The sequence below is a fragment of the Gossypium hirsutum genome, chromosome A08 (assembly GCF_007990345.1).
Source record: "Gossypium hirsutum isolate 1008001.06 chromosome A08, Gossypium_hirsutum_v2.1, whole genome shotgun sequence".
NCBI classification, from domain to species: Eukaryota; Viridiplantae; Streptophyta; class Magnoliopsida; order Malvales; family Malvaceae; genus Gossypium; species Gossypium hirsutum.
The window spans coordinates 3421175-3445645 of NC_053431.1; the positions used below are offsets into that span (position 1 = coordinate 3421175).

The window sequence follows — 24471 nt, forward strand, 5'->3', positions numbered from 1 at the left end:
TTCCCCCTTACATAGCTTTTCTCTTTATTATCACAACCCACATAATTCACCCTCTTAATTAGAAAAACTTAAAGGGGCTCACCAGCAAATGAGGAAACCTGTTCCAGATCCACCAAACATGGGAAAAGACAACAACAAGGTGAAGCTGAGGAAGGGACTTTGGTCGCCTGAAGAAGACGAGAAGCTGATGAAGTACATGTTGAGCAACGGACAAGGGTGTTGGAGTGACATTGCTAGGAATGCTGGTTTGCAGAGGTGTGGTAAGAGCTGTCGTCTTCGTTGGATTAATTATTTGAGACCTGATCTCAAGCGTGGTGCATTTTGTCCTCAAGAGGAAGATCTTATTATACATTTGCATTCCATCCTTGGCAACAGGTTCTAATGCTTTCTCTTTCTATGTGTGTGTGTGCGTGTGATGATACATGTATGTGTGTGTATCATAGGGATTAAGGAATTGATCATATCATGTTGAAATGCCAATATCATGCATGCATATATATCATAATGTACAAAACACTGAGATTCATTGGTTTGAAAAATTTCAGGTGGTCTCAAATCGCAGCTCGTCTTCCAGGAAGAACAGATAATGAAATAAAGAATTTCTGGAACTCCACACTAAAGAAACGATTGAAAACCACCACCACCACTCCCACATGTTCGTCGCTAAACAACAGTGATTCAATATCAGAGCAGCCAAGAACAGATGGTGTAGGAGCCATTTTTCCGGTGAACGAACACGACATTGACATCGTGGGTGCTTCTTTATCGTCGTCTTCTTCGTCGCCAACGTCCATGCCCTACCCATCAATGGTCACATTAAACCAGTTCGACCCATTCCCTCACGTCAATAACTCATATGACATGAAGGGTTCATTCAATGCGCCAACATGGTTAACAACAACACAAGGTGGTGTGGGAGAGGGATTATTTTATGGTGATTATGGGAAAATAGGGTTAGAAGGGGAGTTTTCTCTTCCTCCACTTGAGACCACTGCTGCCATTGCCAATAACAACAATAATAGTTGCTTAAACAACACAGCTGGTGAGAAGAATCACGGTCAAAGCTTCAAAGTAGAGGTGGACAATATGTTTGGTTTAGAAAATAATCATCATCATTGGCATGGAGAAAGTTTGAGAATGGGAGAATGGGATTTTGAGGAATTGATGGATAACATATCTTCTTTTCCTAATTTCCTCGATAATTTCCATTGCTGAATATATTATTTTCTTTTCCTCTTTTGGTTCAAATTCAGGTTTTAGTCCCTTTACTATGCTCAAAGTTAGAGGTTTAATCACTATAATTTGGAATAATTTGATTATTTGCTTTTATAATATTCCATTAGTTAATCCAAATAATCAATTATTCCGATTATTCCGATTATAAAGTTGATGTGGATTTTTTCACTTTAAAAACACCTCTTACAACTCATATTGACACGGACATTTTTTTTTTGTGTTGGAAGAGGTGAATTTAAGAAAAATCTACATTAGCATTTTAACACGGAATAGTTAACTGTGTTAATTATTTGGATAACTAATTATGACATTATAAAAGTAGATGATCCAATTATGTCAAATTAAAGTCAAAGGATTAAATCTTAAAATTAAGTATCATAGAGGGACTAAGACCAACATTTGACCATTCATTTTAGACTCGGCAAATTTTGAGCTTCTGGAAATTATAAACATAAAACGGTGGAGATTAGCAGAGAGACGGTGGGAGACATGAATATTGTAGCTATGTATTTTAATTGTAGTTTGAAATTCATGTACAAATTAGGGGAATAATTTGAACTATATTTTGCATGAATGTACATGTAAAAACATAATCAAGCAATAAAAAGGTAATAAACACATTAATTGTAAGAAAATTACTAATGCTGTCTGTTTTCTGAAGTTAAAATTAATGAAATGTTCTTACATAAATTAAACTTTTTTTAATTATTGATTATATTAGTGTTTGTGTTTACCACAATTTTCTCAAATGGTATCGTACTCTACGATATGGTGCAAGAAAATCTTTTTCTATTTGTATAATTAGCATCGGCCTTATAATATTTGGGTTTCACGGTCTAAATAGTTTGTAGCTTTAATTATAAAAACTTATATAAACTTAATTTAAAGAAAGACTTATATGTTAAGTTATATCCGTTTTTATAATAAGTAAATTAAGTAAAAAATAACATAAATTTATAAGATATAACTTTTATAAATAAATATTTTATAAATTGTTCAAACCTTTCGTAACATTTTTTATAAATAAAATTTTTTGTCATAACTTTAGAAAATTATTATTTTTATAAATACGTAATGGTAAAAAAAATTACAACATTTTCTTATGAAGAAGTATATTATTTTTATAATACATGGCATGGATAAATAAGTTATGCTCACATTTTTTTGCTGTAATTTTTTATAAATAAATTTATTGTAACACTTTTATAACATGTAAATTATTTTTTATTGTAATTTTATAAAATACAAAAAATATTTTTATAATATATTTTTTTAGGATTTCTAATATAAGAAATTTTTGGTCATAACTATCCAAATGCTCATACATATTTATTCTTATAATATAATTTTTTTATAACTTGTATAAAAATAATTTTTTAAAATTAGATTTGGGTGTAATTATTCCAATTCTCACTCTGCCTCTAAGAATTGGAAAATGTGATTGAAGTGCTGTAATTACACCCAATTCGATGGAATCTGTCAATTATAATAGTTACCCAAACATGTCACTAGTGTAATTATAAATAATTACACACAAATCTAATTATTAGGTGGATTTCTAAACATTACTTTAATAATCATTAAATTTTGATTAAATAAATTCTTGTTAGTAGTGTAATACTTGGAGTAGTAGATCATCTCTACCATTTTCAAATGAGACGGTCGCTAAGGGTGTTCAATCGGTTAACCGACCTTAATTATCATTAATCGAATCAACTGACCCTTTTAAACTCTTAATCGTTAACTAAATCGAAATTTTTTCAAAAAAGAATTAACCGAACTAAACTTTTTCGGTTAATTCAATCAGGTAACCGAATTAACCAAAATTTATATATATATTTGCTTAAAACAAGTATAAAACATATCAAAAATTAACCGACCGATTAATTTATTTTTCCAAAAAATTAACTGAACCAACCGAATACTTATATATTATAATATTATTTATTAAATTCGGTTAATCGACCGATTTCGAACCGAATTAATCGTTAACCAAAGTTTCAAAAATTATTAACCGACCCTCGATTGAATTAATTAACTAAATTCAGTCAATTAATTGAATTAATTCAGTTTTACCTCTAATTTATACACATTTGACAGTACCAATTAGAGGAATTAATTGCTACTTCGAAACCATCTCGGAATCCCAGAAAGAAAAAGAAAAAGATCCAAGAAGTTGACGATTTTTAAAAAAGATGGCTTCCTCCAAAAGGACCGCAATTGATCCACTTGAGGATAGCATGTATCACCTCAAAAGTCGACAATGAAGCATCATTATCGAACTAAGGGGAGAGAGAATGTTGGATATGCAAATAGAGTTGACCATGAAAGAACACAGGTGATTGTAATCCTCGAGATGTTAAAAATGTATCGAGAATTTGAGTAAAAATATAAATTTAAAAAATATATTTAAAAAATAAAATTCTTTTGAATCGAGCTCGGTTTGAATTTGTAAAAAAATTGCTCTTGTTTTTTTTAATGTTTTGTCGCTATTTTTTTATTATTTTACTATTATTTTGTTATATATCGTTACTATTTTATTGTTATTATTTAGATTTTGTATAATTTTTATTTTATTATTAATTTTACTATTATTTTAAAGGTATTTGATTGTTAAGTTGTACTTATCTTAATGTTATTTAAGTATATTTTTTTAAATTTTTTTATATTTGTTGGGACATGTTTATTTTTAATATTTTTAGTATATTAGATGTATTATATTTTTTAAATTTATTTTTATATAAAAAAATAAAATAAAAAATTTTAATACAAGTGGACAAAAAAAACAAATCTAAATTTTTATTTCACCCAACTCGAACTTGAACCTGACTCGACCATGGACAACTCTACAGTGTACATATTTAATATTTTAAGAGAAAATTAATATGATCAGATGGAGCTGACCAAGGAGTCCAAATCGAATTGTTGTTTCGCCTTTTACTAAAACCAAAACTAAAATTGCCGAGAATTTGTCTTATTGGTATGGTTGAGGTTTTAAAAAGATTAAAATATGTTTTCAAGTTCCTCTACTCTATATACATTTGAAATTTAGTCCTTAAACTTTTTAGATTTTAAAATTCAGATTCAATTATTAATATCATTTAAAATTTTTTGTTAAAATAATTGGTATTACATTTTGAAATAAAAAAGGGAACTCACTGCATTGCCATGTAGCAAAGAAAATGATATTCTAATGAACCTTAATTTCACAGAAAATATTTAACAATATTGATAATTAGACTTACATTTTTAAATCTGAAAAATAGAATGACTAAATTCCTTAAAATAAAAGTAGAGTAATTAATTCCAAATTTACGAAGAGTAGAAGAATCTAGAGCATATTTTAACTTTATATAAGTCTCACATTATGTGAACTACACAGATTTTCAATTTTGATTTATTCTGATTTAAGTCCCATGCATCCATATAGGCTCTCTCCATATTTATTCTAGTTTAAGTCTTTAATATACTGTGATTGTTAATCTATGATTTGCTTTGTAATTATAATTGTGATTGTATTTATAATAATACTTATGACCTCTTAAATAATAATAATTAGATTATCACCCATGATGTGAGTGAAAATTTATGTATATTTATTAAAGGTTGATACAATAATTAATAGAATTTTGGTTAAATTGTAAGGTTAAATATTTACGACCATGATGTCTTGGGTTTAAATTTTATTATTAGTGGGATTTATTATTTTATAAAAAAAATATCTTTAAAAAAAAAGCATTCTTATAATAATATAATTTATTTTGTATAAATAATGATTTTTTTAGTCATTTCTCAATTGAGTTGGTGTTCGATTGACTCTTAACACCAACTCAATAAAGAGATTAAATAATAATATTTGAACAAAAGTCCCTTACCCCATTGGTTCCTTGTTCAATTATTATTTAAAAAATGTTAGACTTTTTTTGGTTTATTATCAAAGCAATTCTTTAGGGTTTGATGTAATTTTATTGGTTATTGAATTTGGCAAATTAAGTATATTTTGGTATATGTACTTTTTTTTAGTCCATTTTGATATCTAAACTGAGTAATTAGGTCAAATTAATCTCTAAACTTGAAAAAATGTAAAGGTTTAAGACGTAATCATTTAATATTGCACCACATCATTAGTCCCACTACTTTCAAATAATGATATGATACAATATCATGATGTCACGTCATTTTTTTTTTACATTTTTTTAAGTTCGAGGACTAAAATCAACCTATTATGAAGTTCAAATATTCAAATAAACAAAAAAAATTAGATACTAAAATAGACCTAATTACTTTTAAGGAAAAATAAATTAGCTTCTTTCTTCAAAATGTACTTTATTTTTATATTGAATAATAATTTTCTAATGGTAATAATATTATATTTATTATTTTATGAACTTAGACTAAGTGTGAGTTTTGATGGGCGTTACGTTTATTTGCGGTTAGTGTAAAAACAATGGTAGAAATAAAATTAGATACTATAGCGTGGGAAAAAAAAAGAAGCTAAACGCACCGCACCACCCATAAGACCCGAAGTAACTGGGCAGTGAAGAGATTCCTCCAAGACCACTCACCTTGTTCTTTCTTCTCCTTCTTTAATCACCCTGACCGACAGCTCTTCGCCTCTTATCAAACAAGTTGAACCGCACATCTCCAATACTTTCTCCGTCTTACTCAAATTCCAACCACAAACATAAACTACTACAATTAGATTATTAAATATTAATCGTATAAAATATTCTAAAAAATATATAAAATTACTTTATTTTTATGCCAGTAAAAATGAATCTCGAATCACATTGGTCCCAAATAGCCAAGAGCTGAGCAGCTAGTTCTGAATATTCCCCACTTAAATTGAAATAAATAACTAGGGATGTATAATAGACAATTGCGCTCTGCATGCAGCTCCATATATGAAGAAAAGACAAAATTATAATTATTATTAACGACATGAATCACAAAAATTAACTGGGCATGAATCATACTAATTTTGAAATTGATTACGAGAGCAAACCTCCCTTCATTTGTACGCTTGTCAGCCTTTTCCTTGTTTATTTATCTGCACCTTTAATTCGGATTATAATTCTTTATTATATAGCCCACAGGTTTATTCACAGGTCAACAAATAAATTTTATTATTATATTACATATATAAATTGTGGTTTAAAGCATGTCCAATATTGCACGGCTCCAAATGAAATGCTTATATATTATTTTAGTTCATTTTTGAGATTATCGATTGAGTTTTAACTCGATTGATATGAGTATTATTGTTAATGTAGGAGGATGTGGGTTCGAGTATGTTGAAACACATTATTCTCCTATTTATAGGTTAGAGATGGGCTATGAGTATTTTTACATATTTAAAAAAAAACAGATATGATCAGAACTTATAATGAAACGAAAGGAAGATTCATGGAGCAAAAACAACAAACCAAATAGTATAAGTAGAGAGAAGAATTTCTATTAGCATTATGGTTTATTAGGGTGAGGTACATTTGATTCATGCTTGAATAATAGTTTGAATTAGAATAATTGTTATTAGAGTAATTTGGAGATTGTGAATCTATAATAAAATATTTTTGAGAAAAGAGATTGAAGTTTGTTTGGAAAATCGATTCTCTTTTATAGGGGTGAAGTTAGAAATTTGTTTAAAAGGATCGGAATTAAGTTATAAATTTTGAATGAAATTTTATCATTGTATTAGCTAATAATTTTATAATTTTTAAAGGATTAAATTAAAATCTTATCATTTTAGGGGGTTAAAGTGTAATTTTATTATTACTAATTTATAATTTTATAAATTTTAAAGGGTAAAAAAATACAATTTTCTACTGGTGTTTGCTAACACCGACAAGAGGTGGGAGACTGAAAAGGTGCATCGTTGAGAGGAGGATTTATCGGATGTTGGCAACATGGTGCTGGTCGGTAAAACCGAGTCTAGTTTAGGGACAAATTGATGGGTGTTAGTGCTAATCTCAACGAGGATGACTTTGATTTACAAGAAGGGTGTTAGTGCTAGTTATAAATGCCATTTATACCTTAAGGAAAAGCTGGCGAATTTGATTGGCATGTTTTGACCAAATCTACTTTTAACATTTAATTGTTGATCTTTTTGAAGACTTTTAGTGGCTCAATAAAATCCAACTACCCTTAACTAAAAGATTTGATCTTTAAGGAGTTTGATGACAAGATTTTTGCCAAATATACTTATTATTGAAGACTTTTTTAAGTTGCTATTTTAGTGGAAATAGAGATTGATATTGACTGTAATTGAACAAGCCATTATGCTTCTATATCATATGGCTTGTTTAGGTTAGAAGTACGAGAGTGAGAGCAATTAATTTGTTCAATTAGGAACTATTTTTATGAGTGCAAAACTATAAGTAATCTGAATTGTGTACATTAGTTCACACCTAAGCTTTTAGAGAGGAAAGTTTTGGAAGGAGAGTGATCTAGTTCGAAATATAAGAGCGGGGTTATAATTTAATGAGTGAATTAAACTTAAATCGTAACCTGTACTTGTTAATTATATAGCAGATTACTCTCTACATAAGATCCCGCAAATGTAGGAAGTTTCCGAACTACGTGAACAAACTAATCGTGTATCCATTTTTATAATTGGTAGTGACTTAGTCCTGTTGAACTGAAAAAATATCTACCAAGTAAAAATCAATGAGCTTTTAAAAGTGATGTAGACCTTAACACTAAGGTTGTTGATGGAATCCATTCGACCTTTTTTTTTCTTTCTAAGAGGTTCCATGCATTGATGGAAAAAGTATGTTCTGGGCTATTGTTATTAAATTGCTTGGGAGGAGAATTAGATTTAATGTTTCGCTTAACGAATTTTGTGTACTGTAAAAGTTAAGAATGTCAATCTAACTCATGAATATTGAGAATTATTATTATTTAGCAAAATTTTAAGATGAATATAATTATACAAAAGTACTAGATAGGTTCATGGGTGGTCTTTGAACAATATCTCATTGTTCAACTTAGGTCACCCACGTTTTCAACATCGCAAGAATACCCTCATAAGGTGATGATATCAATTTGCTTGTCAAGTCTATCTAGAGCAATGTACAGGAAGAGCTTTCTTACAGTGATTGGGAATGTGACAGGTAATCAAAATTGATTATATGACCATTAATGATAAAACAAAAGAAATTAAATCAAGGTTAAGAAATTTTCTTTTTGTAGTTTACCTAAAATGTGTAAAAATAATACGCGATTAACTCGAGTTTCTTCAATTTGATATTTGAAAGATTTTTTTGTTAAACACTTGAGGTTAGTTTCGGTGCTCAAGTTTACACTTAAGTTTCTTTTATTCTAATTAAGTACTTATGGTTTTTTATTAAAGGACATGTGTCGAGTATTTATCGTGTCATATAGTATCACTTGGCTTAAGTACTGAATTAAGCATTGAAACTAAACTCAGATACCAAATAAGATATTAACCCAAAATTTCATGAGTTATTTATTTAGTGAAGGAGGAACATTAGATTGTCACCATCAATTTTCTGGTGGCGATGTTCATGATTCAGCTCTTGATTTCCCTATAATATATTCTCAATTAATTTCTCAGCCACATTGGCATGCTTTATTTTGTTTTTTAAAAATATTTTTATTGATTGGATACATATATACATATTATATGTGTATGCGTATGCGTATGTGTATATATATGTGCATGAAGTGAGGTGTTTGGGCAGTGGCATTGCATTTACAAGCTTCTTTTCAGTTTGTGACAAAAGCCTTGTATTAAGAGCTTTATTGGCAGTGAATAATCAATGGCTGAGCAGCCACTTGAAACCAACTACTTCACCCTTTGGGGAATGCCAATTTTTGTTCTCTTCAAAGATGCAAGGTAATCTTCACTAACTATATGCTATAATTTGATGGTTTGTTATTTTTTTTAATAATGTCATTTTTGAAATGATATTTTTTTTAAAAAAAATTAATTGTTGCCATTCGGTTGATACGTAAAAATTTATTATTGATTAAATATGATTAATTAAATTTTCGAATATCATTAATCATGTAATTAAGTAACAATAAAAATGTTTCATGTCTTTGATTTAGTGTCGTGTTGTGAAACCGATTATGCTAAATTAAAGTGAAAGTGTTACATCTTAACCAAAATTAGATCAATATAGATGTTGTTGTACTTTACACTTTGTTCAAACTTGAAAGTCTGTCCATTATGTATAAGGATTTCGATAAAAATGTTAGCCAAAGCGGACAAAATAGCCCCTGGCTCAATATAAAATTTTTTTGTAGCTCCCTCTCTAAACTAAATTAAAAGATTTAATTTAGTTTTTTTTTATTTTTAGTACAAAATCTTTAACTTTGGCTCCCCAAATTTTATAATCTTAGCTCGGCCTCCCTCAACAAAATTTCTCAATAAAATTATATTTCTTTTATTATTATAAATATGTAATTTATATCATATGAAAAACAAATATATTTGGTATACGAGCAATATACCTTTTCTTTTTTATTCCACAAACAATCTTTAAAAAAATGACATGTGTCCTCTTTTTTTAAATATTTATTTTTTAAATATTATATCATATCTTTATAGGACACTTATCAATTTCACTAGCAGTATACTAATTATTTTTTCATATATAATACTATAATGTAAAGAGTTAGTATTTGATATACTGAAAGTGTACTTTTTTTATTTCACAAGCAACTTTAAAGACTGTCATTTTTTTTAAATATTTTTAATATTATTGCTAATGTAAATATGAAAACAAATTATCTATATTTAAAAATGTTACTAAAAGAAAGAATGTAAAATGTAAAATATTAAATATTAAATAAAAATAATATTATTAAAAAATGAGTGGTCCTATACATTTACTTTAAACATGCTTTAGTATGTTGTTTCTTAATATAATGCCTACTAATAATTTCATAATGCTCGAACTAACGTATTTCCGGTTGTTACTCAATCAATTATTCTGCTAATTTTGGTTCACAATTATTATTATACATTTTAGGCTTGTTTTGAAAACTGATTCAATCGGGATGGAGATATTAAGGATGGCATTCCCAGCAGCCTTGGCCTTAGCTGCTGATCCCATTGCTTCTCTCATTGACACCGCTTTCATTGGCCGTATAGGTCTGCTCTCATCTCTCTCATTCATTATACATGTATGTATGTATGTATGTATGAGTCATGTTGGTCATGTGTGCAGGAGCGGTGGAGCTAGCTGCTGTAGGGGTTTCCATCGCCATATTCAACCAAGCTGCGAGGATCACCATTTACCCTCTTGTTAGCATCACAACTTCATTTGTTGCTCAAGAACAAACTCTTGCAGATACCACCATTCATGCCCCAAAATCCGACCATCCTGAAAATGACGGCGGCAACAAGGAGCAGATCATTACTCCCCAAGACTTGGAAAAAGGTTCAGGCAAAATAACATGTAAGCAGCCGCCATGTGGAGATGATGTTACCAGTGAAGTTAAAAAAGGGAAAAGACATATCCCATCGGCATCGACTGCAATGGTTTTTGGTTTAGTGCTCGGTCTGCTACAAACCCTGTTCCTGGTTTTCGGTGCCAAAATTCTCCTGCTTGTTATGGGTGTCAAACCTGTAAGTTTACTCCCACTGTCACCATACTGTTTGCATTAGTTGCCTGTTATATTATATATACTAAACGAGTCCAAATTTATTGAACAGAATTCCCCTATGATGAAACCTGCACTAAAGTACTTGACATTGAGATCCATGGGAGCTCCTGCAGTTCTTCTTTCTTTGGCCATGCAAGGGATTTTCCGAGGTTTTAAGGATACCAAAACACCTTTATATGCTACTGGTATGCACAAGGTTAAATTATTAGTAATTGCCTATAATATATTACCATAGTTTTACCTTAACCCTTTATTCTTTTTGTGGTTACAACAACAGTTGCAGGAGATGTAACAAATATCATATTGGACCCAATATTTATTTTTGTGTTAAGACTAGGTGTTAGTGGTGCAGCCATAGCACATGTTCTTTCTCAGTGAGTAAATTTTCTTTGCTCTCTTATTTGCAGTACGGTAACTGGCTGCATAATGAAACTCTAATGGCTATAATGACTGTTGCATGCAGGTATTTGATTACACTGATCCTTTTATGCCAATTGGTGAAACAAGTGGAGCTTTTACCTTTTCGTATCAAGGACCTCCAATTTGGAAGATTTCTTAAAAATGGTATTCATTGGTGCAATTATTACCTTGTTGGCTTTGGTTTAATAATACTGATAATGGAAACTTTCACAGGCGTTATGTTAATGGGAAGAGTTATAGCTGTCACATTTTGTGTGACATTGTCAGCATCAATGGCTGCTAGGCTTGGTCCAACACCAATGGCTGCGTTTCAAATCTGCTTACAAGTTTGGCTCACATCATCTTTGCTTGCGGATGGTTTAGCTGTTGCTGGACAGGTAAAATCTTCGGTTTATTTATTTTTCTTGAAGTACAAGTGTTGGATGAATGTGCAGACATGAATACGAAGATATAACCTTCAAAGGGTCCTCTAAATACCCACATCTGCATGTTTTAATACGAGTCCGAGTAACTAAACAAACTTAACACATTGATTTATGTATCTGAAACGTTCACATTTTAGGCAATTCTTGCGTGTGCATTTGCTGAGAAGGACTATAAGAAGGTGACAGCAGTGGCAGTTCGGGTATTGCAGGTACTGCTAAAAGGAAAAATAGTGAAACTTGATGAAGTCGCTAAGCAATTCCCTTGTGGACGTGTTTTTTTTTTATTATAATGACATGCATGCATGATCTCAATTTCACTTTTTTAATGGATTTGCAGATGAGTTTTGTGATGGGAATGGGGCTAGCTGTTGTGGTTGGAGTTGGTTTACACTTTGGGTCAGGGATCTTCTCCAAAGATGCTGCTGTTTTGCGCCTTATCAGCATAGGAGTAGTGGTATGTTTTAATTCTTCATGTATGTATGTATGTATGGTCTTATCTGAATTTGTCTCTGCCTATCAGTTTGTAGCAAGTACACAACCAATCAACTCGTTAGCTTTCGTTTGTGATGGCGTTAACTTTGGATCATCTGACTTTGCTTACACAGCTTACTCCATGGTAATAGTCTAACAAGCTTGCAGTGCACCTCCTCCAGATATATATATATATAAGTTGCAACTCTGTTAGGAGAAGTTTGTTAAGACTGGAGTGTCATATGTGGGATGGACGCCGTAACGGGTCAGTATTATTCTCAATAAAGATTGTCTTTCAACTCCGATATAAGCTTAAGTGCTAGAGAGGACACTAAATTCATAAAGTGGGAACACCTCATTGAATGTCTAAATAAGTCAACCATACACAATTGCACATAGCCTGACTCAAATCCATGCCATAAACTTATAGGGTATCTTTTGAGTGAGCATGCTACCACTTGAGCTAGGTGCTCACCCAAAGATAGCATATAAGTTTTAGAATGTGGGTTCGAGTCAGACCATGCAAAATAGAATATGGTTTGTCTGTTCAGACATCCAACAAGGTGCTTTTGATCTATGAATCTGTCTTTTCAGACACTCGAGTTCTTATCAAAGTCGAGAGATTATACTGACCCAGTAATCGCTCCCAATGAATGGCACCTTGCAAACTTCTCTCAAAGGAGTCAGAAATCGCTCCACAATATACATATGCTGATCGATTTGTTCTTTCTTCAGATACTGGTAGGTGGAGCAAGCATTGCATCAATATTCCTTCTCTCCAAAAGCAACGGTTTTATAGGAATCTGGGTTGCATTAACCATTTACATGGCTCTGCGTGCCTTTGCTGGTATTTGGAGGTAAAAACAACACCCTTCTTACTCCCTATTATATATGCACACACATATATATAACCATCCATTATCCATATCATGGTATGATCATTTTATGAATGTTGTTGAACAACATTTATGCATCAAACAAGTAACATGAAAAATGGTGTTATACTTTCAGGATCGTGACTGGTACAGGACCATGGCGCTTCCTAAGGACTCCATTGTAATTTGTAACCTCAAGAAGCTGAGAAAATGAAGAAAAAATAATGGAAGTTATTGTTGTTTTAATGAAATTTCAGCTTTGTGTAGGTGAAAGCATATTAATGCTCTTGTTATGTGTTTGATTGCCCAGGCATGGTTTGTTCCTTAGCCCCTTTTTTTCTTAGATACCCCCAAAAATATTGCAGATGTCTTGTAACAGTTTTATGCACAACAATTAATATGTAATATTTTTAATTATTAATAGTTGTTTTTCTGTAGTTGTTTATAAAGAGTTGCGACTGTTTAAATATTCATATATATATATATATATTTGTTGATTAAGCCTTAGTTCGACTACTATAAAATTGTTGTTAATATAGGGAGATATGGATTCAAGTATGGTAAAGCGCATTATAATCTTATTTATAGGTTGGGACCTTCCCCTTTCAAAAATTTTGAAATATTTTATACTTTTGAAATTTTAAAATGTTTCATTATAAATTTTAATTTTTTGAAAAATTTTGATTAATTTTTTTTTAAATTCTCATTAATTTCACAAAATTTTTAAAAATTTTAATTAGACCACATCCAAAATTTACTTATATATATATATTCTAAGGATATAAAATGTTATACTATAATAAAGGTTTATATGTCGATTTTAAAATATAATGAGTGTTTTATACAGTTTTTCTTTAAATTTAGGATAATAAAATATTTTTGGAGAGATAAATCAAAAAAGCGTCTTAAGAAAAGGACTTTTTGAAAAATATTTTTTACAAAACGCGTTTTTTTTAATACATCTTTGGTTAGATTGTCAAATAATAGTGATTTCATCATTAAGTCTTAAGTTTAATTTCTTTTCTAAGAACATTTTGTTTTCTTTTTATTTCATGTTGTTTCAAGTTTTTTTATTTTTAAATAAATATTTTTTTAATTCATCTTTTTAATTAATAACTCTTTTATTTATATAAATAAAATAATAAATATGTAATTATATAATAAAAATATATATTTTATTATATCATTATGTTAAAAATATTTTTAATTAATAACTCCTTTATTTATATAAATAAATTAATAATTATATAATAAATATATGTTTTTATATTTATCATTATTTTAAATATATTTTATTTTTTAAAACATCAACAATTTTTTTGATATATTTTTCTTTATATATAATTTTATTTTCTTCACCTACAATGTGGGTATGATATTTCTAATATTTTTATACTTGAAATATTTTAAATAATTATTTTAAATACACGTACAAAACTATATAATACTATAATTTACTACGCTCATGGTATGAATTGAAAAATAAATATTTCACATATAAAAATTATATATAAAGAAAAATATATAAAAAAATTAATTTATTTTTTCAAAAAATAAAATATATTTAACATAATGATAAATATCAAATATATATTCCAATTATATAATTATTAATTATATAAATAAATAAAGGAGTTATGAATTAAAAATATTTTTAACATAATGATATATATAATATATTTTTATTATATAATTACATATTTATTATTTAATTTTTATAAATAAAAGAATTATTAATTAAAAAGATGAATTAAAAATTAAAATATATATATTTATTAATTAAATAAATTGAAACAATATGAAATAAAAAATATAAAAAGCATTATTCAAAAAGCATTATTAATTAGTTGATATTTTTAAAAAATAATATATTTTGTGGAAAGTGTTTTTCAAAAAGCACTTTCTCAATATGCGTTTTCGATTTCTCTTAAAAAATGATCTATTTTCTTAAATTTCGGAGAAGGCCTAAAACCCTCATTTCGTTTTAAAATCAATATATTTACCTAATTAAACTCTATAATAAAAAATCCAATTGTGCTTAAAGGAGGAATCAAACTTAAAACTCAAGGATAAAATCACTTTAATTTGATCATCTAATTAGAGGAGCTAATGTATCAAAAGAAAATACATTTTGTAGAAAGCGTTTTTCCAAAACGCGTTTTCGATATCTCTCTTCAAAAACAACCTAATTTCCCAAAATTTAAGAAAAAAAACCTAAAATTATCATTTCATTTTAAAATCAGCATATTTACTTAATTAAACCCTATAATAAATGTTAGAAGCCAAACAAATACTATAGTAAATGAGCCAATGATTAAAATAGTAAAGCTTGGTTATCATACTAGCAATCATATATGTATTGGATGCTTTTGATCCCTATAAGAGGACCCTTTCATTTATGTTGGGGGTCCTCACATATGAATTTTGATGCACATCACATGTTGAGTAAAGTGTCAAACTCAAAATTTTCTAAATAAGGTTTTGAATTTTAATCTCATAAATAAATATAAAATGTTAAAAGAATTTATCCTAAAATGATATCCGATTCGACTCAATTTCAGATTTAATCGACACCTTAGATATTGGATATCAAAGACCAAAAGAAAAACATTTGATGATAGTTTGAGAATCCGACCTTATTCAATTCTAAATTTAATCCAAACTCAATACCAAAAGTCAAAGACTAAAAATATAATAAATAAATAAAATAAAAAGGACATTTGGTGATGCTTTGAACCAAACTAATAAACCTTAAATTCCCAATTGACCATTAAAGGCAAAAGGCCCCTGTCCGAGCGAATCACTTACAATGCCATTTCTTGTCTAAACTCCATTAAAGACCACCCCACATACTTTTGTAATGGTGTGAGTGGTCGGCATCATAGATGGGTACCATCATCCCACTTCCCCTAAACAAAGAGGCCACCCTCCCCCATCATTATCATCTTTTGAAAGTTGGATCCACATTACTTCCTTTTCCACCAACCACAATACCGAACCCATGTTACTCGGATTGAATATAAGCATCAAATACGACTATGTACCCGACATGACTATGATTAACCTTTTCTAAGTTCGAAAGTATCCTTGAATGTTATATCCCTATACCCGTATCTTAGATAGGAATATCAAATACAGATACTTCAAGAAAAATGAAGAGTATGAGCAACGACCTCCAAAAGGGGACCAGTACCACACCCCAGATTTTCCCCAATCATGAATTATAGATCACGTGAATCAAAGTCATCATCCATTAAGGAGAACCAAGGCAAAAGAAAACAAAAGCAAAAGAGAAAGTTTAAAAGTAGAGCATAACAAACCATATGCATGGGACAAAAAAATAAAGATATTGAAATAATAACTTAAAAACCAGGTTTTACACCATTCAGAAGGAAACACATTAGCTTAACATGATCTCATAAAATGCATCACAGTTTTTCTTTTCACTGATCTAAGGAAAATATTGAAAGTAATATGAAGACAACAAAATGTTACAAAAACCTTAAACCGCAGACACGTTCAGTGCTTAATATTACCCAGAGTAGAGGCTTTCCTACATCTTTTTTGCTGGAACTCTGCTGCAGCTGAAACAATAAAATGATTAAAAAGAATTTATAGAATTAAATTCCCATTCTAATCTTTCTGCCACGATTGGTTTTATCTGCTTTCACCATGAGTCAACTTCCTGTTGTTATCTTTCTCCAAAGACCAACAAAATATGTACCTTCAGAAATCTGTTTCTCTACACTACAAGCTGATCAAGCTGCATTTGCTCGATCCAAGCTCCTAAAACGGAATGATCCACAGAATTGATCTGGGAATTGGAATCATTGGAAATGTTACCAGATGATGCACCATGTGGAGCAGGAGCTACCAGCTTCTCTTTCATCATCTCAGGTGGGGATTCCTTTACAAGAGACTGGACCCAAGATAAGTCGGGCCCCTCGCTACTGTTAAGAAGCTCGTATGATGATTTTCGTAATTGACCCAGTTCGTCTGCACTAACTGACCAGTTCAACTTTCCATTAGGCGAACCCCACTTGGACCAAGGAGAATTCACAGGAGATCCAAGCTCCCTAGAGCTAAGACAGCTTAGCTGCTGTTGTCGTTGCTTCTCAAGCTGAACATGTGCGGACAAGCGAGCAGCCATGGGGGAGATTGGCTCATTACTTCTGGGTGACATTCTTCCAGGAGACCCAACACCGAATGAAGCCTGCAACAGTGGGTGTTCAACATTTCTGGGTGCAAAAACACTTGTATTGATTGGAGATAACTTGCTCTGTTGCTGTTGAAACTGATTAAGGACAGCTGATTTATGGGTAGGGGAAAATATCGCAGAAGCAGCTGACTGATCAGTATATCTAGGAGATGAAGAGATCTCCGCAGAAAATAGCTCTTCAAGGTTTGAAGGAGTTAATGTTTTGGATCGACAAGAGCGACTCACAGATACTGGACTGTTATGACACTTGGAAACACAGGTTAAATCATTTAGAATCTGTTCATGAGCATCAAAATCAGGCCACATGTCGAAGCCCTCGCGTGGGATATCTCGGGCACTAAGGGAGGATCTCAAGCGACTTGATTGAAAGCTGCTTCCAGGGAGATGAAGTGTTGGAACATTTGGTTGGGGCCACGCTGCAGATGAGTGTGAAAGGCCATTAGCAGATGGAGACATAGGCTGATTGAATGGTGAAGGGGATAAGGCAGATACTGATGAGGGTGAACCAGGTAAAAGGCTCATAACAGCAGCCATGTCCATGACACTAGCAGTGGATGCATATGAGCGTGGAGAGGGAACGGCTGAGCCAGTCGAGACATACAGTGGGCGGAGTTCCTCAGCAGTGTGGGCGAAAAAGCATACGCGCCTATCACAACTTGTGCCATCCTTGCACATCCGAGTGCGGTATTGTGCTGGATGTAGCCAACATTCAAAAACTCCATGAGCATATTCACACATATCACCTCGTCTACAAGCCCCTTTTCTGAAATCAGGGCATGGCACACAGCTGTAGTGGTACTTGCATGGGTCCCTTCTCCGTGCATTCTCTCCTGGATGAACAAATGGACACTCCGTCCAATCATGAGAGTATGCTCTCGAACAAGGACGGATCTTGAATGAAAACATGCGGAACTCATCAGCTGCGTAAACACTGTTCTTGATATCAGGGAGAGATGGATCAACAGGGTACTCTTTCCTCTCTGTTGTAGAGTTAACAGGTATATCAACAAACTTCGAAGCCGTTGGCGAAGATGCTAGGTGCGAAGGAGAGGGTGATGATCGATTCTCCGGTGACGAAGAAAGGGGTGGCAAGCCAGAAGTAGGGTTATCAATGGATATCCGTAAATTCTGCTTCCCAAAAGAGTCATCAGAAACATGTCCCGAAAGAAGTTCTTCCATAACGGCTCTCATGCTTTGGAGCTTTGGATGTACTACAACAACATCAGCAGGTCGACAGCCATTGGCATCAGAAGAATTTGTATCAGCACCAGCTGATAAAAGTAGATTAGCAACATCGATAGCATGAAGAGATCCGCTAGAGGCAGCACAATGAAGGGCAGTACTTTTGTCTGTACCACACGATAGGTTGACAGCCTCTGAGTGAGTCAATATAAGCTTAACAACATCAACACTGCCATAGGTAGCAGCAACCATTAATGGAGTTCTATGCTTTGCAACTATTAGGTTTGAGCCTTTTTCACGACAATACCAAAGTCCAACCTCATCGATCGAAGAAACATCCTTCTCTATAGATTGCTTAATTCCCTCGACATCATTATTAGAAGCAAGCTCAAGTAAGCTAGAAAAAGAGTCCTCAGTTTTCACAGTTAAGTGATTCATATCTCCAGATTTTGAATGCTCCGGACCAACGCACATGCTTCGATTAGCTGCAAATTCATGAACAAAGAATAAATAACCTCTCATATCAAATTCAAGGATGAAATTGCTAAGATCGTTAAACCACATGTGCACATAAAATATCTCTGGAAAATGACCATTAAAAATAGCAAAAGCAAAAGAAACAAGAAACAAACATAAATCAACCAAATGAAACCTTTAAATGAACAAGGAATATAAGATTATACAGTAGAATTGCTTCATCCTTTAATGAAGAACATGCAACACAAAAAATATATATTTCTAATTTGATTTTCACTAGCTTTTTACCATATTTTTAGTAGGCAAAGTCCACTAATCTAGCTATTGAATTTCACCAAAAAAAAAAAAAACCAACAAGACATTCTAAAACTTTTGTTCACATTACTACATTAGTAGCTATAAGAATCTTAATGTTCTGTCAGATGACAGATCCGATCATAATATGGAATAATCTAAGATAAAAGACAGAAAATTAAGAAAGCCAATTATTCTTATTCTCAAGATAAAAAGAATTTTTTTTTAATCATGAAAACGAGACTATGACAAGAACTATACGGCATTGTTTATGGAATTTTCTTTCTTTTTTCCTTTTTTTTAAAAAAAAGACATAATATGCAAACAAAGCAAGAATAAAATCAAAAAGAGATTTAGTGAATATTTTGCTAGTGATTACAAATTCACCCATAATCCATAGTATTAATCAAGCTTTAAGTCACTAATATTGTCAAAAATTAATAAATCTAGCGTTGCTCAATTAAATATCAATAAATGTCAAAAAAACAAAAGGGGAAAAAATTAGCTAAATCACTTCTAACTTTACTAAAACAGAAAACCCATTACAACGAAGCTTCAATTTTCTCAATTTTCAACCATTAGAAAAATTAATCGAAATGCAAATCTGCTGATAACAAAAATCAAAGTTATAAACAAACTTACCAATAAGAAAAATACAAGTTGAAGCTCAAAATCTCGTAAGCAAAGCAAAGGGAAAGCTTGAAACAGATCTAAGGGAAAAAAAAGGGTATATATATATAGCTTAAGTTGTGGAAAGCATTTGAGAGATGATTTTAAGGATCTAAAGAGATCAATTATCAAAGGCTATAGATACAATAAAAGAAGAAGGGGATTTTATTGAACAACAAAAATAATTTTATTTGCATAAATATATCATCCCCATTGATGCTACCAAGAAAAAAAGAACTATTTGAAAGCTTTTTTTTTTTTTTTTTTTGCTTTTTTGGAGAGAGAGTAATGAGAGGGAAAGAAAGTGCAGAGAGAAAGTAACGTCTAGAAATGGAAAAATGAGGAGAAAAAATGCGAATATATTTATGGTTTTGGTGAGAAAAAAATATTTAAAAAAAAAAAGAATGATTGGGTTCTTCATAAATTATTTTAGCTGGATTTAAATTAAAAAAATATTTTTTTGATAAATATCATGTTTCTAAATTATTAATAAGTTTACGTTTTGACTATTCAATTTTAGAAATTTATAAAATAATTATTGCATTATTCGAAAATTTTTATTTAGGTCACTAAGTTTTTAAGTTTTCTTTAAATGTACGGCCAGTAAGAAACTATTTGACAATTGGTATGATGAATCAATAATTATCAAGTAAAAAAATATACTTTTATATTCAAGTCGATCTGATGATCAATGTCGATAATTGAAGAAAAAAGTCGTTTGGATTTTGTTTCATAGATCCGTAACATTCAAATATGTTTCATACAACAATGATTTTAACAACCCAATGACTTGAATGAAAACTTTTGAATAGTATAATGACCAGTTTATAACTTCTTCTTTTTTTAAGTTGATGAGGCCTTGACACAATTGTCAAAAGCGGATGCCTTCGAGTTCTAAATACTCAAATCCGAAATAGATCATACGCAATTATGTATATTAGCTTCTAAGCACATCATTTATTATTTATGGGTTTTAGCTCGATTTAGTAGATTTTAGTCTGGATTATTTCAAACATGTACCCTTTCAAAAAAAATTTGAACCATGGTGCTTAGTTAAGTTTTCATTCAATTTCAATTCGATCATTATTTAAAAATATTTAGCTAAGTTGGGTTTGCAATTCATTAGATAAAAATTGTAATTATCCAAACTGAACTTATCGTTATTTTTTAATTTATTTTATAACTAATTTTATTTTTATAATATAAGAATATTTTCTATTTAAATTATTATATAATTTAAAAAAAATTACCAATTGATGAATCAAACGATTCATGGAATTTGATTTGATTTGGTTAATTTCGATATTTGATTTCTAAAAAATTATAATACCGTAAGATAACAGAACAAAATCCATCTGAATCAAACCGCTATCACTTTTAATTTAAATAATTTAAATTATTAAAATAACCGAATTTAAGTGTTATTTTATCTTGAATTGAAATTGAAGTTGAAGTTGAAGTAGTAATTTTAGATATAAAATTTGAGTAAGCTCGAGCTTGTTATAATTCGAATTCGGTTTTACTCAATTACAAATTGGATTTAAAAATAAGTTGAATATCTATAATTTTATAAAATTTAAATTTAAAAATTTGTCTTAAAATTTGAATATGTTTATTTTCAGTTGTAAATCAAGTATTATTATTTGAATTTAAATTTAAATTTAAATTAATTAAATTATCATATAAATATTCAAATATTGAATATTTGAAATCAAATAAATTGTCTGAAAAAAAACAGAATTATAAGATAAATATTGGGTATCTGAATAAATTATAACAAAAATAAACAAAATCCAAATAATAAGTATTCAATACTTAATGTATGTTTATGCTTAAGATTTAATTTAAATCCAATAATTAGTATATTCGAATTTATAAAAAAGAAAAATAGATAAATTACACCATTAATCATTTAATTATTGATATTTTTTTTATTTTGATAACTTAACTAAAAAATTTACAACACCTTATACCTAGTCCGATCACCTGACCCAAGCTATAGGTATTACAACAGTAAAACAATAACATTATTCACTGTTTGTCATAAATAACTAGATAATCCATTTTAAAATAAAAGTTATGATCGTTTTCATGCTATTCAATCAAATCCGAGCTTAAATTGAGCATATGAAACATTTAAAACAATTCGGGGATAAATTTTGACTAAATTGAAACTTTTACAAAAATTTAAGTAAAAATTGAAAAGTGAAAACAGGGGACAAAACTTAGATTGTGTGGCTCTAAGACATAGCCATGTGGCCAAAACGTGCAACATTCTGTTGCCATGTATTTCAGGGTAACATGATGATTAATCATCGAAATTAGACCAAATCATGGGTCGAGTCATCTGCCCAAGCTCAAAGGCCCGTCCGAAAAGTGGGAAGCTTTGGGTAAAAATGTAGGCCCGAAAAATGGGCTTGGACAAAAAAATAAGACTTAGAAAACAATTTGGGCCTCAGGCAAGACCTTAAACATTTGCTTGTTAAAGTGTAACTATGTTAGTATTATGTAAGTATAAAGATTTTTTCTATATATATTTTTTCAATTTATAGGGAAATATTTATTTTAATGTTTTTTGTGTATTTGATGTAGTACATTTTTAAACTTATTTTTATATAAAGATTTTAAAAAAATTAATACAGGCGGATCGGGTTTGAATAAAATTTTTGACCCATTTTTCGAGTCAGGCCAGACCAAACTTAAAAAATAAGCCTAATTTTAACACTGATCCGACTCGACCCGATCCGATCCGTATAAGCTCTAATCGAATTCGGATTATTTTGAAATTATATCAAATCAAAATTGCCACGTGGGAGAAATGGTGGTGGTGAGGCTAACATATTTTTGGCTGCTCTTGTCTTAGTTCCCTCTGTTGGGAACTTTCATATAATATTGAGGATCTGATGAAGTACCCCACCATTATACTATATTGCCTTAAATGTATTTTATGTATCCTTTTTTATAATCATATATTAATTATAGTAGTAATTATTTAAAAAAATTATATTTTATTGACTTAAACAACATGATAATTATTTCAATTTCAAATTTCAAAAAATTCTTGTTGTTTAATTAATGTTTAGATAATTTTTAGGTAATTAAATAAATTATTAAAAATTTATAAAAATATAAAATTTGATTCAATTGATTTAATCGTTGATTTATATAATTTGTTTAACTTATTCAACTGATCAGTATTAATTCATAAGTTAATTGATTTTTATCTTTGTTTAGATCGATATTCTAATTAGTTCTCGATTCAACTGATTCGATCTGAAAACATTGTGTCTGATACAATGAATCATAAAACTAAATTTGGGTAATGGATTTGAATTTCTAATAATGTTTGGTACATCTCATTCTTTGACTTAATTTTAAACTTTGTGATCAACTTTTAAAATTAATTATCTGATTAATAGAATATTTAATGTAAATGTAAATTTCCGATAATTAGTGGTTGGATCAATTCAATTGGTGTCATATACTCGATACTAGAGAGAATTTGATGCAAATCGGAAAAAAGAATTAAGAATCAAACCAAACAATCGACTAAAAAATTGTATGAACTCTAATCTAACATATTTTTTTTACAATTTTACCCCATTTTTAATGAATTTATTTCATTTTACCTAAATAAAGTGAAGTATTAAATAGGTATGTCGATTTTTTAATTGATCAAATAGGTCGTTTTTGAAGAGAGAGTGTGAAAGCGCACCCATAGTTGGCAGGAAAACTTGCCCAACTGGACGCGTTTTCTTTATAATTATTGAAAATCGCTTCGAACTGGGCGCGCTTTTCTCTGACATGTCAACAGGAAAACTCATTTAACTAGATACGCTTTCACACACACTTTCTCTAAAAACGATCTATTTAGTTAATTAAAAAAATCGACATATATTGTCTATTTAACCTAATAATAATAACAAATGAATCAAATTCTACCGTGCTTTAATATATTCTTCAGGTAATATTTCAGATGTATTTATTTATTATTAGAAGTTGAGAGAAACCTTAATTATCAGAAAAATAAAATATTATGACCTTCAACCTTTATGTAGTCAACAATAAATAAAAAAAAAACCTTTAATCGGATAATTTAGTAAATATGCTCTTACATAATCTTGCGTTTTATCATTCGAACAATAAAATTTTACATTTTAACTAAATAAATAGAATAAGATAATACAACAGACCCAATAATGTTCTAATTAATTTTTCATTCTGATAATCCTATTATCAAAGATAATCTTATATTTCATAAACCGAACACCATCGTAATATCATCTTATAGTGGGTTTAGAAAGTGCGATTATAAGCAAAAACATATTACAATGTTTGACATAGAAATCTTTTTTTTAGTATAGTCAAAGGTGTCCTCGTACATTTTACAATCTAAATATAATTCTATTCGAATTAAATGTGATATTTAAGTGAAGTACTCCAGAAGTATAATTCAGTCCAAATATTTTAAAAAAATTTACGGAATTTTTTCTAAACACTTATTGATTAAATTAAACAATTAGCTTAGCTTATAGTCAAAATTAAGGACTTAAGTGAATTAATTTCA

General features: G+C 30.0%; 3 protein-coding genes across 4 annotated transcripts; 2 read left to right on the plus strand and 1 right to left on the minus strand.

The window, feature by feature from the left end:
* Positions 1-1864, plus strand: LOC107926206 (transcription factor MYB83). The gene is made up of 2 exons (XM_016856995.2): positions 1-375; positions 546-1864. Exons 1-2 carry the CDS (start codon positions 89-91, stop codon positions 1213-1215), a joined length of 957 nt encoding a protein of 318 aa, XP_016712484.1. The 5' UTR covers positions 1-88; the 3' UTR covers positions 1216-1864.
* A 7153-nt stretch (positions 1865-9017) lies between these two features.
* LOC107926186 (protein DETOXIFICATION 43) lies at positions 9018-12345 on the plus strand. Its single transcript, XM_041074678.1, has 10 exons — positions 9018-9094; positions 10236-10357; positions 10434-10834; positions 10922-11057; positions 11150-11246; positions 11336-11436; positions 11506-11669; positions 11855-11926; positions 12055-12171; positions 12238-12345. The coding sequence occupies exons 1-10, from the start codon at positions 9018-9020 to the stop codon at positions 12343-12345; spliced, it is 1395 nt and encodes a 464-aa protein (XP_040930612.1).
* Positions 12346-16393: 4048 nt separating this feature from the next.
* Positions 16394-20269, minus strand: LOC107926291 (zinc finger CCCH domain-containing protein 30). Of its 2 annotated transcripts, none has more exons than XM_016857109.2 (2): positions 19878-20269; positions 16394-18949 (listed from the first exon to the last, which is right to left on the minus strand). In XM_016857109.2, the coding sequence occupies exon 2, from the start codon at positions 18936-18938 to the stop codon at positions 16806-16808; it is 2133 nt and encodes a 710-aa protein (XP_016712598.1). In that variant the 5' UTR covers positions 18939-18949; positions 19878-20269; the 3' UTR covers positions 16394-16805. The 2 variants fall into 2 exon arrangements, with proteins under 2 accessions (XP_016712598.1, XP_016712599.1); XM_016857110.2 differs by having other exon boundaries at positions 16394-18939; positions 19878-20222.
* Between the last annotated feature and the right edge of the window lie 4202 nt (positions 20270-24471).